Consider the following 13,997-nt stretch of genomic DNA (forward strand, 5'->3'; position numbering starts at 1 on the left):
GGATGGTTCTGGATTAACGGATAACTGTAAATGGCATGAATGTTGTAGTGGCTTGACCTTGAGTCCCTCAAGTGAAGTGGAAAAGAAAATTTGATGTCATTTAATATCTGGATAATATTTTAAACACTTTGTCACATGTTTTGAGTCCAAAGATCCGACGCACAGCGGCCGGAGTGTCCCCAAGCCTCGGGTGAATGACGGTCTGAAAATGCGAGCGTCCGTACGCATGACCCGCTACCTGGAATCCTGGGGGGCCGTCAAGCCCTTTGCCCACCTGCAAAGTCGAGATGGCTTTGCGACGGACCCCCTAGGCAACGGAAAGGCACTCTGCAAGGTATTTGTGATACAGTGAATAAAACCTTGCATAATAAAAATAGACAACACTTCGAGTGATGCATTATTTTCTTTGTGCAATCCAGGATATCCCCCTGCGAACAACAACTAGCTCCAAGATCACTGAGAGGTAAAGGCAAAAAAAATAAATTAAATAAATATTAACACTGTTTAATACTACCTATTTTGCCTATGTACCGTATTAGCCCGAATATAAGAGGGCCCTGATTATAAGACGACCCCCTCTTTTTCAAGACTCAAGTTTGAAAAAAAGACTTTTTGAACACAAATTAATTTTAAGACAAAAAAAAAAATTACAATACATTTGGAACAAATTATTATAACAATATATTTGAGAGAAAAATCATGCTATTTTGCCTCATTCAAATCTTAATATCTAAACATTTAAATATGTAAACTAAAGTGCAATCACATTCGTAAATGAATGGCTTCTGGTTTTTGAAATGTAAATAAACCAATCTATTGTGATAAAACAACTAAATTGTAATAACTGCATTAAGCATCAAAGTGAAGTCTAACTGTAGTCTTGAAACAAATCTGAATAAGGAAAAACATTGCAGTAAAATAATGCAAACTGGTTAAACTTGAGAGAAGCTGAGATCTGTCATGACAGAACATCGCTAACGTCGTAAATGGGTATAATGTCTAGACCGCGAATATAAGATGACCCCCTACTTTTTCAGTCTTATTTCAATGCAAAAAACCCCGTTTTATATTCGGGCCAATGCGGTACTTCAGCATAAAGGATGAAGCTGTATATTATTTGTTCAATCAGAAAAGTCAGCTGTTTGCATTTTTTTTAACCCCTAAAAACTGAGTTGATATTCAATCTGATGCTTGTGTAAAAAATGACATTTGAAAGTCAATTTTATCAATTTCGCGAACAGGAAGTTTTCCACGGTTTAGTGCGTTTGGTTATATTTTAGGGCCTGTTCTTTTTGCACTTTATCTGCTACTTTTAGGATCAATTCCAAAAAAAAACCCATATCTCTTATCATTTTTATGCCGATGACCCGCAGCTGTATTTGCCCCTGACACCCAATGAACAAACTGCTCTCACTAAATTGGCGGAATTTTCGATGTGAAGCAGTGGCTTGCACAAAACTTTTTACATCGTAACGAGAGCAAAATTGAATCCAGCGGTACCTCGACATACAATCGCTTCGACACACAATCTTTTTGACATCCGACGTAAAATTATCCTCACTATTTGTTTCTACATCCGACGACATGCTCGAAATACGACTATTTATGACAGCGCCGCTAGACTGATGTACGGCGGATTTTCTTGTGAGAGAAATTAACATGGGTTCCAAGAATGTTCGCGCAGGTGGTGGAAAAAAAGGTGACACCATTGAAATGAAGATGGAAATGAAAGAAAAATATAAGTGTGGCGCACACGAACTGGCTCGACAATACGGCCGTAGAACGTCTACGATCTCGACGGTCCTCCTCCAACCTCCATTAGCCAGTCTTTATAAGTTAAGGTGACAATTATTATTGTGGTAAGATCGCCAAACAATCGCCAGCTTTGTCAGGTTTTTTATAATCTATTTCAGAACTTGTACAACACAACATGCCTGCTGTCCGCCGCAGCTGAACAAAGTGAAAGTAAAAACTTCCTCTCTCACTCTGTCAGCCACTCTGTTCAGGTACAGTGGGGCAAATAAGTATATAGTCAACCACTAATTGTGCAAGTTCTCCCACTTGAAAATATTAGAGAGGCCTGTAATTGTCAACATGGATAAACCTCAACCATGAGAGACAAAATGTGGGAAAAAAAAAAGAAAATCTCATTATTTGATTTTTAAAGAATTTATTTGCAAATCATGGTGGAAAATAAGTATTTGGTCAATACCAAAAGTTCATCTCAATACTTTGTTATGTACCCTTTGTTGGCAACAACGGAGGCCAAAGGTTTTCTGTAACTCTTCACAAGCTTTTCACACACTGTTGCTGGTATTTTGGCCCATTCCTCCATGCAGATCTCCTCTAGAGCAGTGATGTTTTGGGGCTGTCGTTGGGCAACATGAACTTTCAACTCCCTCCACGGATTTTCTATGGGGTTCAGATCTGGAGATTGGCTAGGTCACTTCAGGACCTTGAAATGCGTCTTACGAAGCCACTCCTTTGTTGCCCTGGCTGTGTGTTTGGGATCATTGTCATGCTGAAAGACCCAGCCACGTCTCATCTCCAATGCCCTTGTTGATAGAAGGAGATTTTCTCAAAATCTCTCGATACATGGCCCCATTCATTCTTTCCTTTACATCACAGGTATCAAACAAATTCCAGAAAGGGCCAAGTGGGTGCTGGATTTTGTTCTAACCAGTACTGCACAGAGAGTTTAGCCAATGAACTTTCTGCTGAAACAAGCAGCACCTGACAATGATTAACTGATTACACATGTAAAAGATCTGATTGGTATAAAGGTATCCTCTTCATTGGTTGGAAAGCAAACCTGCACCCACTTGGCCCTTTCTGGAATCCGTTTACACCTGTGCTTTACACAGATCAGTCGTCCTGGTCCCTTTGCAGAAAACCAGCCCCAAAGCATGATGTTTCCACCCCCATGCTTCACAGTGGGTATGGTGCAATTCAGTATTCTATTTCCTCCAAACAGGAGAAGCTGTGTTTCTACCAAAAAGTTCTATTTTGGTTTCATCTGACCATAACACATTCTCCCAGTCCTCTTCTGGATCATCCAAATGCTCTCTAGCGAACCGCAGACGGGCCTGGACGTGTAATTTCGTCAGCACGGGGACATGTCTGGCAGTGCAGGATTTGAGTCCCTGGCGGCGCAGTGTGTTACTGATAGTAGCCTTTGTTACTGTGGTCCCAGCTCTCTGTAGGTCATTCACTAGGTTCCCCCGTGTGGTTCTGGGACTTTTGGTCACCGTTCTTGTTATCATTTTGACGCCACGGGGTGAGGAGGGAGTTGAACGTCCGTGTTGCCCAACGACAGCCCCAAAACATCACTACTCTAGAGGAGATCTGCATGGAGGAATGGGCTAAAATACCAGCAACAGTGTGTGAAAAGCTTGTGAAGAGTTACAGAAAACGTTTGGCCTTTGTTATTGGCAACAAAGGGTACATAACAAAGTATTGAGATGAACTTTTGGTATTGACCAAATACTTATTTTCCACCATTTGCAAATAAATTCTTTAAAAATCAAACAATCTGATTTTCTGTTTTTTTTCCCCCACATTCTGTCTCTCATGGTTGAGGTTTACCCATGTTGACAATTACAGGTCTCTCTAATATTTTCAAGTGGGAGAACTTGCACAATTAGTGGTTGACTAAATACTTATTTGCCCCACTGTACATCACGCAAAAGACATCTGCCACGTTAGAAACCGATTCGTTACACTATTACTGGTAATACTATTAGAATTACTATTATTATTATGATTATTATGATTTTCATTCATAATTTATTTGTGTAATTGCTATTTGCAATAGTACCAGCAGCATTTATTAGGATTCAGTGTAGGTTTTCGGGCTGTGGAACGAATTAATGGAATTATAATATATTGTTATGGGAAAAATTCTGCTCGACATACGACCATTTCGACTTACAAACAAGGTCCTGAATCGAATTAACTTCATATGTAGAGGTACCACTGTATATTACTTTTGGCACATCTTCCTTGATGAACCCTTGAGCCGTACGGTGGCGATCTGGCTCCCTTTTTTTAAGACACAAAATAAAATAAAAAATCTCACGAATTATTTAATTAAAAATCGCGAAATGATATTCGATAGCAAGCTCAACTTTCAAAAACGGATTAGTTCTTTATTTAGTTTTTTTCCTGCTCCGTCTCTTGGCCAAAACGAATCCTTTTCTTAGTCACCACCACCTTGAAAAAGCAATTAATGCTTTTATAAGATCAAGACTGGACTACTGCAATGCACTTTATGTTGGTCTTCCCAAGTCGTCTATTTATCGTCTGCAACTTGTTCAAAGTGCTGCTGCTCGATTTTTAACCGGTACACCCAGACGTGAACATTTAACCCTGTGCTTTCATCTCTCCACTGGTTTCCAGGTAATTTTAGAATTGATTTCAAACTTTTACAGTTGGTTTTTAATTCTATTCATGGCCTGTTTCCTTCTTATTGGTCGAAGATTTTAACCCTCCGTAACTCTGGAACTTCGTTCTACCGGCCAGCTTCTTTTGCAAGTTCGAATGTCGTGACTTAAACAGTGGGGTGATCGATCGTTTGCAGTCGCTGCCCCCAGATTTTGGAATAGCCTGTCCCCTGAAATCAGCACCATTAAGAATCTAGGCCTTTTTAAATCATGGTTAAAGACCCACTTTTTTAGACCCTCCTTTTATCCAGACTAGGCTAGCCTGGTTTTATTTTTTACGGGTTTTAATGCTTTGGATTTTATGTTTTATTGTTTAATTTGCTGTTTTGACTTTTATCGCGATGCGTAATTTTGTTTTTGTCTTTTTAAAATTTTTTTAAAAATTTTTTATTCTTATTTTTTTATGTACCTCAATGTCATTATGTGATACTTTCCTGCCTTTTACGGACTATAAGCCACTACTTTTTCCCCCTCATTTGAATCATGCTGCTTATAGTCCAGTGAGGTTTATTAGTTGATTTATTTGGGTAAATAGGTAACACATTATTCAACGGTGGTGTCATAAGACTGCCATAAGACTGTCATAATTATGACATGACACTATGCATGCTAGGAGGCATGTTGGATGACAACAGTGTTAATAGCAGGTGGCAGCAGAGGTTGACTGTCTCCCCCAAAGGAGCGGTGATGGCCAAATTAAGCTTCTTGAAGCAATGAATCTTTGCAGCCAATTGGTTCAAAGTTTCATGTTTGTTCATTTGGTCTTAGACAGTTATGATGCCGCTGTCAAATAAAGTTTTACCGGTTAATATCTTTGGTGTAAATATCCCATAATACAGTGAGAACAGCTGCAGTTTATAGTCCAGTGCGGTTTATCTATGAACAAATGTCATTTTCGTGTCAAATTCAGTGGGTGGCAGCTTATAGTCAGGTGCGCCTTATAGTCCAAAAATTATGGTATTCATCATGAAATACATCGTTGCTGTAAAGCACTTTGTGAACTTTTGAGTTTTTGTAAAGGGCTATACTAATACATTAGATTTTTTTATTTGGTTTGAGATGAGTGTTTACAGAGAAGAACAAAAAAGGGATAACGGCAACAACTAATGTTGTTCCTGATCAGAAAAAATCCAATTGTTGCTACAGTGCTTTAAATATTTCGTTGATTACTACCTGGACAATAGGATAAGCAAACAAATTCCTGTTAGCAAGGGTTAATCAGGCATTTTTTGTTTGATCGGAAATAAGATATGTTCATGTATGATTTTTTTTTCTCTCAGTAAACATTCGTGGAAGTACAAGCAGTCACATACAAAACACTCAAAACAGCTTCAGTGCAACCCGGACAATATTATTAACTGACAACTTCCTGTTGGTAACAGCAATAAAACTGATAAAATCACTGTCCAAGCCTGTACTTTCAAATTAAATTTTCATCATAAGCATCAGCTTGAACATTTCATTTTGCTTTTGTCGTGCTGCCGGAGGGCAGCTATGGCTTAAATAGTGGCTTACTACCATCGAGTGCGGAGTGAAATAATAATGCAATGTTAAGTGTCCAAGAAGCGCTATGTAAATCCAATGTGTTATCATTATTATTATTACATGGAACGAGAAATGCTAATAACTAACTTTTCTTTCCAATTGAGTTTTTGGTTTGAAATTAAAATTTGATTGAACAAATAATACATGGATATTTTTGTATCATTATTCTTTGAATAAAATCTCACGTACATGCTTTATTTGTCCCTTCATTACAATTTTCCATACAGTGGGGCAAATAAGTATTTAGTCAACCACCAATTGTGCAAGTTCTCCTACTTGAAAAAATTAAAGAGGCCTGTAATTGTCAACATGGGTAAACCTCAACCATGAGAGACATAATGTGGAAGAAAAAAAACAGAAAATCACATTGTTTGATTTTTAAAGAATTTATTTCCAAATAAGAGTTGAAAATATTTGGTCACCCACAAACATTTCTGGCTGTCAAAGAGGTCTAACTTCTTCTAACGAGGTCTAACGAGGCTCCACTCGTTACCTTTATTAATGGCACCTGTTTTAACTCATTATCGGTATAAAAGACACCTGTCCACAACCTCAGTCAGTCACACTCCAAACTCAAGACTGAATCTGCAATAGGTAAAACGCTTGGTGTAAAGAAATCAACTGTGGGAGCAATTATTAGAAAATGGAAGACATACAAGACCACTGATAATCTCCCTCGATCTGGGGCTCCATGCAAGATCACACCCCGTGGCGTCAAAATGATAACAAGAACGGTGAGCAAAAATCCCAGAACCACACGGGGGGACCTAGTGAATGACTTACAGAAAGCTGGGACCACAGTAACCAAGGCTACTATCAGTAAGACAATGTGCCGCCAGGGACTTAAATCCTGCACTGCCAGACGTGTCCCCCTGCTGAAGCCAGTACATGTCCTGGCCGGTCTGCTGTTCGCTAAAGAGCATTTGGATGATCCAGAAGAGGACTGGGAGAATGTGTTATGGTCAGATGAAACCAAAATAGAACTTTTTGGTAAAAACACAAGTTCTTGTGTTTGGAGGAGAAAGAATACTGAATTGCATCCGAAGAACACCATACCCACTGTGAAGCATGGGGGTGGAAACATCATGCTTTGGAGCTGTTTTTCTGCAAAGGGACCAGGACAACTGATTTGTGTAAAGGAAAGAATGAATGGGGACATGTATAGAGACATTTTGAGTGAAAATCTCCTTCCATCAGCAAGGGCATTGAAGATAAGACGTGGCTGGGTCTTTCAGCATGACAATGATCCCAAACACACAGCCAGGGCAACAAAGGAGTGACTTCGTAAGAAGCATTTCAAGGTCCTGGAGTGGCCTAGCCAGTCTCCAGATCTCAACCCCACCCATAGAAAATCTGTGGAGGGAGTTGAAAGTCCGTGTTGCCCAACGACAACCCCAAAACATCACTGCTCTAGAGGAGATCTGCATGGAGGAATGGGCCAAAATACCAGCAACAGTGTGTGAAATGCTTGTGAAGAGTTACAGAAAACGTTTGACCTCGGTTATTGCCAACAAAGGGTACATAACAAAGTATTGAGATGAACTTTTGGTAATGACCAAATATTTATTTTCCACCATGATTTGCAAATAAATTCTTTAAAAATCAAACAATGTGATTTTCTGTTTTTTTCCCCCACGTCTGTCTCTCATGGTTGAGGTTTACCCATGTTGACAACTACAGCCCTCTCTAATATTTTCAAGTGGGAGAACTTGCACAATTAGTGGTTGACTATTTGACAACAGTCTAGCTAAGTAGCTAGCTCCCTGCTGTGTTTATAATATGTTGTATTGTATTCTTACTTGTTAAATTCTTCCTAAAACAGCCTTGATGAGTCACTAGAAGAGCGGTTTTCCTTGTCCACGCCCTCGTTCAGCACCTATAAGTGAGTTTGGGCTCCTGGAGCAGTATAGGATTTCTCAAAAAAAAATTAACTTGAACTTTTCAAAGTAGAAATCTGGGTGTTTAATTCGCAATGATTTCTTGTATTCCTGCAAACTAGTGGGCGTGGGGCTAAAATTTGAAAAGTACTGCCACAGTTTGAAGGAATACAGCTCGGAAATATCTTTGATTTAAAGCTGGTTAATAAGTACTACCCAAACGGCGAGGCCTAACATAGCAAGACTAACCTGAGCTGTTGCGCTCTTCTTTTTACTCACTACATGACACTTCTTACCTTCTTTTGGGGTCACGTTGATGTTTGAAGCGGGGCAGGGTGTCTATGTATCTACTGTGTGCATCTGTGCAAGGCCTTCCTTCCTGCCAGATAGCGCAAGGGGGCTTTCCATAGCCTCCTAAAATGCTCATCTAACTCGCAGCATCCGGTTAACACCCTTCACCTCTGCGTGCACCGCAGGCATGATCTATAATCTCATTTTTCCCTCCGACTCACATGCGCACAGCGGTTGTTAAACCCTTATTCCCATCCAATGTCTTTTCTTAATTGGCGTTTGCCTCCCTGACACAGGAACAAGTCACAGAAGAGTCGCTTTGATGAGGAGCTTCACAATGAAATGACCACCACCATAGATGAACTGGGTAGCAAGTAGGTCTATTTCATTGGTGATGTCTTAAAACAAAGCAAAAAATTCAAACACACACCCCCCAAAAAAATAATAGATATTGAATTGAATCATTCTCTGTTCAACTGTAAAGATCGAACATCATTGAGGTGCAGTAAAAAAATTTTTTTTTTAAATAGTTCTAGAAGTATTATGGATGAACTCTGCCAAGATTTTAGGATGCAGGGTGATCCAAACCGAAAACAACTGTGAGGTAAATATTTGCGGATGGTGTATTTTCATTAATATTTATTTAAATAATTACATTTTCAACGTAAATGGGCATGTGTTTATTTTTACAATAAAATAATTTACCAATTCATTTTCAAAGTATTTATTTTCAATAGAATTTAATTCTCTAGTTATTTTTTGATTTAGATAAAACATTGGTAGATGTAATTAATTTACATTGTTTTATGGATTATTCATTTTGTTTATGAATGTTTTTAAAATATATATAATTTTTTGTATATACTTATCATTATTAAATATTTAAATGTTGAATATATATTTTTAAATAAAATAAAAAAATAGTTCTCTATTGGAATGTTATTAATGATGAATTAAATGTATTAAAACGTAATACAGGTAGTCTCCGTAAATTGGAATTGACCCTTTAAGCACTCCTAAATACCAAAATAACTATCCAAAAACATGTATTATACATCATATTAATAAAATAAAATTAAAAAAAATAAAATAAAAAAAAAGATGGATAGATAGATAGATACTACTTCCCTCCGTAACACCGATCACAACATAGTTTCTTCTTACAACTAACAAATATTAATTTGTCACCGTCAAACTATGGTCACAATTAGAAAATAAAATACAATAATGACAACGAGTATACAATAATGCTATAAAATGAATCAATAACCACATATTTGTTGACAAAAACATACCTCATAAAATACAATAATGACAATGAGCATACAATAATGCTATTAAGCGAATCAATTGTCACATATATTCCAAATCTTGGCCAATTTAACAAGGAAAATGGCAGCTATTAATAGCACCGGTCCAGCATTGAAAACGAACACTGCTCAATAATGGTGATGCATGATAATACATTTTTCAACCGATATCGATAACCGATAATTTCCTGCCCCTTCCACCCGATAACTGATAATGTCACGCCGATAATTCTATTCAAATTTGTATGTAAAATTTTAAAGTATACAAAGATCAAATGTTACTGTGCAAAAATGTAATGTTAGTGCTATTTTTTTCCCCACATCAAATGTGAACCAAGTAGTAAATTCCAACATCTAAACAATGGCAATGACATTGTGTAATGGTACGCTTTTGGCAACAATTACTTAGAGGGTAAACACCCAAGTTGCACAAAAATGCCTTTAAAAGTAAACCTTTCCTAACATACATCACATTACTACACTGCAAAAACACCTCCTTAAAACTAGCAGAATTGGACAAAACTGTTGGTTGCGCACATTTGGAGGCTAAATCAAGTATATAATTATCGGATTGCATTATCGGTTGAATTTCGTTTTATCTGGATTATCTGTGTGACGTCATAATTGCCATTATCGGCCGATAATTATCGGTGACCGATATTATCGTGCATCTCTACTCAATAAGCTAGCCGGCTATTGCGAGCTAACAGGGGGTGTATCACCGAGCCCACGCCGCCTACCGTTTCTCTGCCTTCATGAAATATTAACTGGCGTTCACCCCCATTTGCCAACGTAAAAGCAATGCTTGAAAGTAATTCAACCTAATAACAAAATTAAATGACAAAATAATATCGACTGGAGAAAAAACAGCAACCAAACGCGCACGTCGTAAAGTCGAAATCACATAAGTCGGGTACGTCGTAACTCGGGGACTACCTGTAATTAGTTTGAAAATTTAAACTATGACAAACCATTTAGTGTTTTTTATTGTTTTAATATGACCAGTTATTGATCAATTACTTTATTGCTCTTTTATTTTATCCACAGTGACTCCACTAGCCAATGTTAGAAATGATAAAACTCTTCAGTAAAAATAAAAACATTTTAATTCACTGATTTGCTGCCATTGACAGCAATAGCCGTCCAATGATTTTGAACTTGGATCAGCTGCTTTTAGACAGCAGATGTTCTACTTTACACAATACATTCTCTTACCCTTTGCAAGGCAATGGTACAAGTCTGAGGAGAGTGGCAGTTTAGCCATTTGGTTCCCGAAAAAAGACCTGGAAAAACAGGTAACTTGAACAACAAAACTCCATCTTGTCCTCCAATTAATTCCCCTTCAAACATGACCTCATTTTGACCCTTTTCCAGTACCGTGCCCTGGATTTGCCCATGTTCAAGCACTACGTGGGCTGCGCCGCCGTCATCTTCCTGTGCATCTTTTCCATCCAGATGTTAGTCACCAGGGAGTGAGTATGAGGCCTGTGAACGACTATGACAAACTTGCAGCAAAATGTAACTTGACTGGCTATCTGTCGTTTTGCTAAATGGTAGGCGGCGGATCCTCGGAGTCACGTTTGCTGCATTGGCGTGCGTCCTGATGCTGACTTTGGCCATCTGTTTTGCATCTCACATACAGGTCAGTGTGGAAAGTGCTGCCGTTTTGGTTAAGCCACGCTTAGCTTTCTTTAGCTAACCTAGCGATCGACTAGCGTCCTTGACGAAAATAGTCGAGCCTCACATATCACGTGGGACTAATATCACTTCTCGGCCTGTGTTTAGCATATGTTTCCGGAGAAGCTGTCGGGCTGCCAGTGGCTGGCATCGGTGTCTGAAGCAGTTGTGAAGAAGCCATGCGTGCGCCTCCCCTTGGCCGCCCTCACCATCGCTGTCATCATTCTCTTGGCCGTCTTCAACCTGGTCAACAAGACTCCCTTCTAAGTTCAATAACTCAGTGGTTCTCAAACATTTTACAGCACGTACTAATTCAAAGACTACTTGGTTGTAACACCATCAGGGCCAACTTGAACTCATTGGCTGCCATTGACAGCGCTAACGAATGATCGCTGCTAACCCTCCCAGTCAAAATGGATTGGACGTATAGTGTCGTCAAAGGCAGCCAATGAGTTAAAATAAATTGGTGTACTACACACTTTATTTAAAAAATGTTCATCAGTAGTAAAAACAAAAATGAAAAATAAATTCACCACTTTTTTATTTTTATGATAGTAATTTATTATAATTTGGTAATCATACGTAATCATACTATACATGGAAGCCCTGATTTGCAGACATAATGGACTGCCAAAGAAAATCATAACCACAATGTGGCCCGTGACAAAAATATGTTTGACAGCTATGGTGTAATTGACCAGAATGTTCAGGAAAAAAGAGCAGTGTATATGTATAAACTAGTATATACTGCATATGGCGGAAAACACTCAGGTGACTTGAAGTTCCGCTCTAAGGCCCCCAATTTGGCAAAATTTCAAAATTGTCTGATATATCATTGGAAAGCTGAAAATCTCAATTATCTGGGGGAAGAAAATTTTTGAACAGGAGGGTATTTAAAAAAAACAAAACAAAATTAAACAGCGAAACCCTAACTGGAGGTGAGAGCATAAGAGAGACGTCATGATTTTAACGCGATATTATTATTATTATGACTGTGGGGCAAATGAGTATTTAGTCAACCACTAATTGTGCAAGTTCTCCCACTTAGTAAAAATATTTGCGAGGCCTGTAATTGTCAACATGGGTAAACCTTAACCATGAGAGACAGAAAGTGGGAAAAAATCCCAGAAAAAACACATTGTTTGATTTTTAAAGAATTTATTTGCAAATTATGGTGGAAAATAAGTATTTGGTCAATACCAAAAGTTCATTTCAATACTTTGTTATGTACCCTTTGTTGGCAATAATGGAGGCCAAACATTTTCTGTAACTCTTCACAAGCTTTTCACACACTGTTGCTGGTATTTTGGCCCATTCCTGCATGCAGATCTCCTCTAGAGCAGTGATGTTTTGGGGCTGTCATTGGGCAACACAGACTTTCAACTCCCTCCACAGATTTTCTATGGGGTTGAGATCTGGAGACTGGCTAGGCCACTCCAGGACCTTGAAATGCTTCTTACGAAGCCACTCCTTTGTTGCCCTGGCTGTGTGTTTGGGATCATTGTCATGCTGAAAGACCCAGCCACATCTCATCGTCAATGCCCTTGCTGATGGAAGGAGATTTTCACTCAGAATATCTCGATACATGGCCCCATTCATTCTCTCCTTTACACAGATCAGTTGTCCTGGTCCCTTTGCAGAAAAACGGCCCCAAAATATGATGTTTCCACCCCCATGCTTCACAGTGGGTATGGTGTTCTTCGGATGCAATGCAGTATTCTTTCTCCTCCAAACAAGAACCTGTGTTTCTACCAAAAAGTTTTATTTTGGTTTCATCTGACCATAACACATTCTCCCAGTCCTCTTCTGGATCATCCAAATGCTCTCTAGCGAACCGCAGACGGCCCTGGACGTGTACTGGCTTCAGCAGGAGGACACATCTGGCAGTGTAGGATTTGAGCCCCTGGCGGTGCATTGTGTTACTGATAGTAGCCTTTGTTACTGTAGTCCCAGCTCTCTTTAGATCATTCACTAGGTCCCACCTGTGTGGTTCAGGGATTTTTGCACACCGTTCTTGTTATCATTTTGACGCCACGGGGTGAGATCTTGCATGGAGCACCAGATCGAGGGAGATGATCAGTGGTCTTGTATGTCTTCCATTTTCTAATAATTGTTCCCACAGTTGATTTCTTTACACCAAGCGTTTTACCTATTGGAGATTCGGTCTTTTCAGCCTGGTGCAGGTCTACAATTTTGTCTCTGGTGTCCTTCGACAGCTCTTTGGTCTTGGCCATAGTGGAGTTTGGAGTGTGACTGACTGAGATTGTGGACAGGTGTCTTTTATACCGATAATGAGTTAAAACGGGTGTCATTAATAAAGGTAACGAAAGGAGCCTCGTTAGACCTCGTTAGAAGTTAGACCTCTTTGAAAGCCAGAAAGCGTGCTTGTTTGTAGGTGACCAAATACTTATTTTCCACTGTAATTTGGAAATAAATTCTTTAAAAATTCAAACATTGTGATTTTCTGTTTTTTTTTTTCCACATTCTGTCTCTCATGGTTGAGGTTTACCCATGTTGACATTTACAGGCCTCTTTAATCTTTTCTAGTAGGAGAACGTGCACAATTGGTGGTTGACTAAATACTTACTTGCCCCACTGTATATTATATTATAACCGCTTTCGTCACTTTTCATTCTGCAGACTTCATCTTTATGACCAGTGTTGTTAATCTAATTAATTACAGTTACAAATGATTTCTCCCAAAAAGTAATTGAGTTAGTAACTCCGTTACCTGAATGTAAGAGTAATTAGTTACTTGGGATAATAACTGGTGTTACTTTTCATGTTTTTAAAAAAAAAAAATTTTCAAAAAAAAAAAAAAACAACAAAAAAAAAAACAACAACATAGTAATCTT

The 13,997-nt window shown here is 38.7% G+C and overlaps 1 protein-coding gene across 3 annotated transcripts in view; it reads left to right on the forward strand.

Moving 5' to 3' along the window:
- The window catches only part of adcy7 (adenylate cyclase 7), a 139,423-nt gene that overhangs the window by 107,578 nt on the left and 17,848 nt on the right, over positions 1–13,997 (forward strand). For 2 of the 3 annotated variants that reach the window (XM_057854713.1, XM_057854704.1), the window contains 8 exons: positions 146–334; positions 420–463; positions 7,810–7,869; positions 8,452–8,529; positions 10,691–10,760; positions 10,840–10,937; positions 11,023–11,107; positions 11,251–11,388. In XM_057854713.1, the coding sequence (XP_057710696.1) occupies positions 146–334; positions 420–463; positions 7,810–7,869; positions 8,452–8,529; positions 10,691–10,760; positions 10,840–10,937; positions 11,023–11,107; positions 11,251–11,388 (762 nt within the window). The remainder of the gene's footprint in view (positions 1–145; positions 335–419; positions 464–7,809; positions 7,870–8,451; positions 8,530–10,690; positions 10,761–10,839; positions 10,938–11,022; positions 11,108–11,250; positions 11,389–13,997) is intronic. The other variant, XM_057854724.1, reaches the window with a different exon arrangement.

Source organism: Corythoichthys intestinalis, chromosome 1 (assembly GCF_030265065.1).
Source record: "Corythoichthys intestinalis isolate RoL2023-P3 chromosome 1, ASM3026506v1, whole genome shotgun sequence".
Classification (NCBI taxonomy): Eukaryota; Metazoa; Chordata; class Actinopteri; order Syngnathiformes; family Syngnathidae; genus Corythoichthys; species Corythoichthys intestinalis.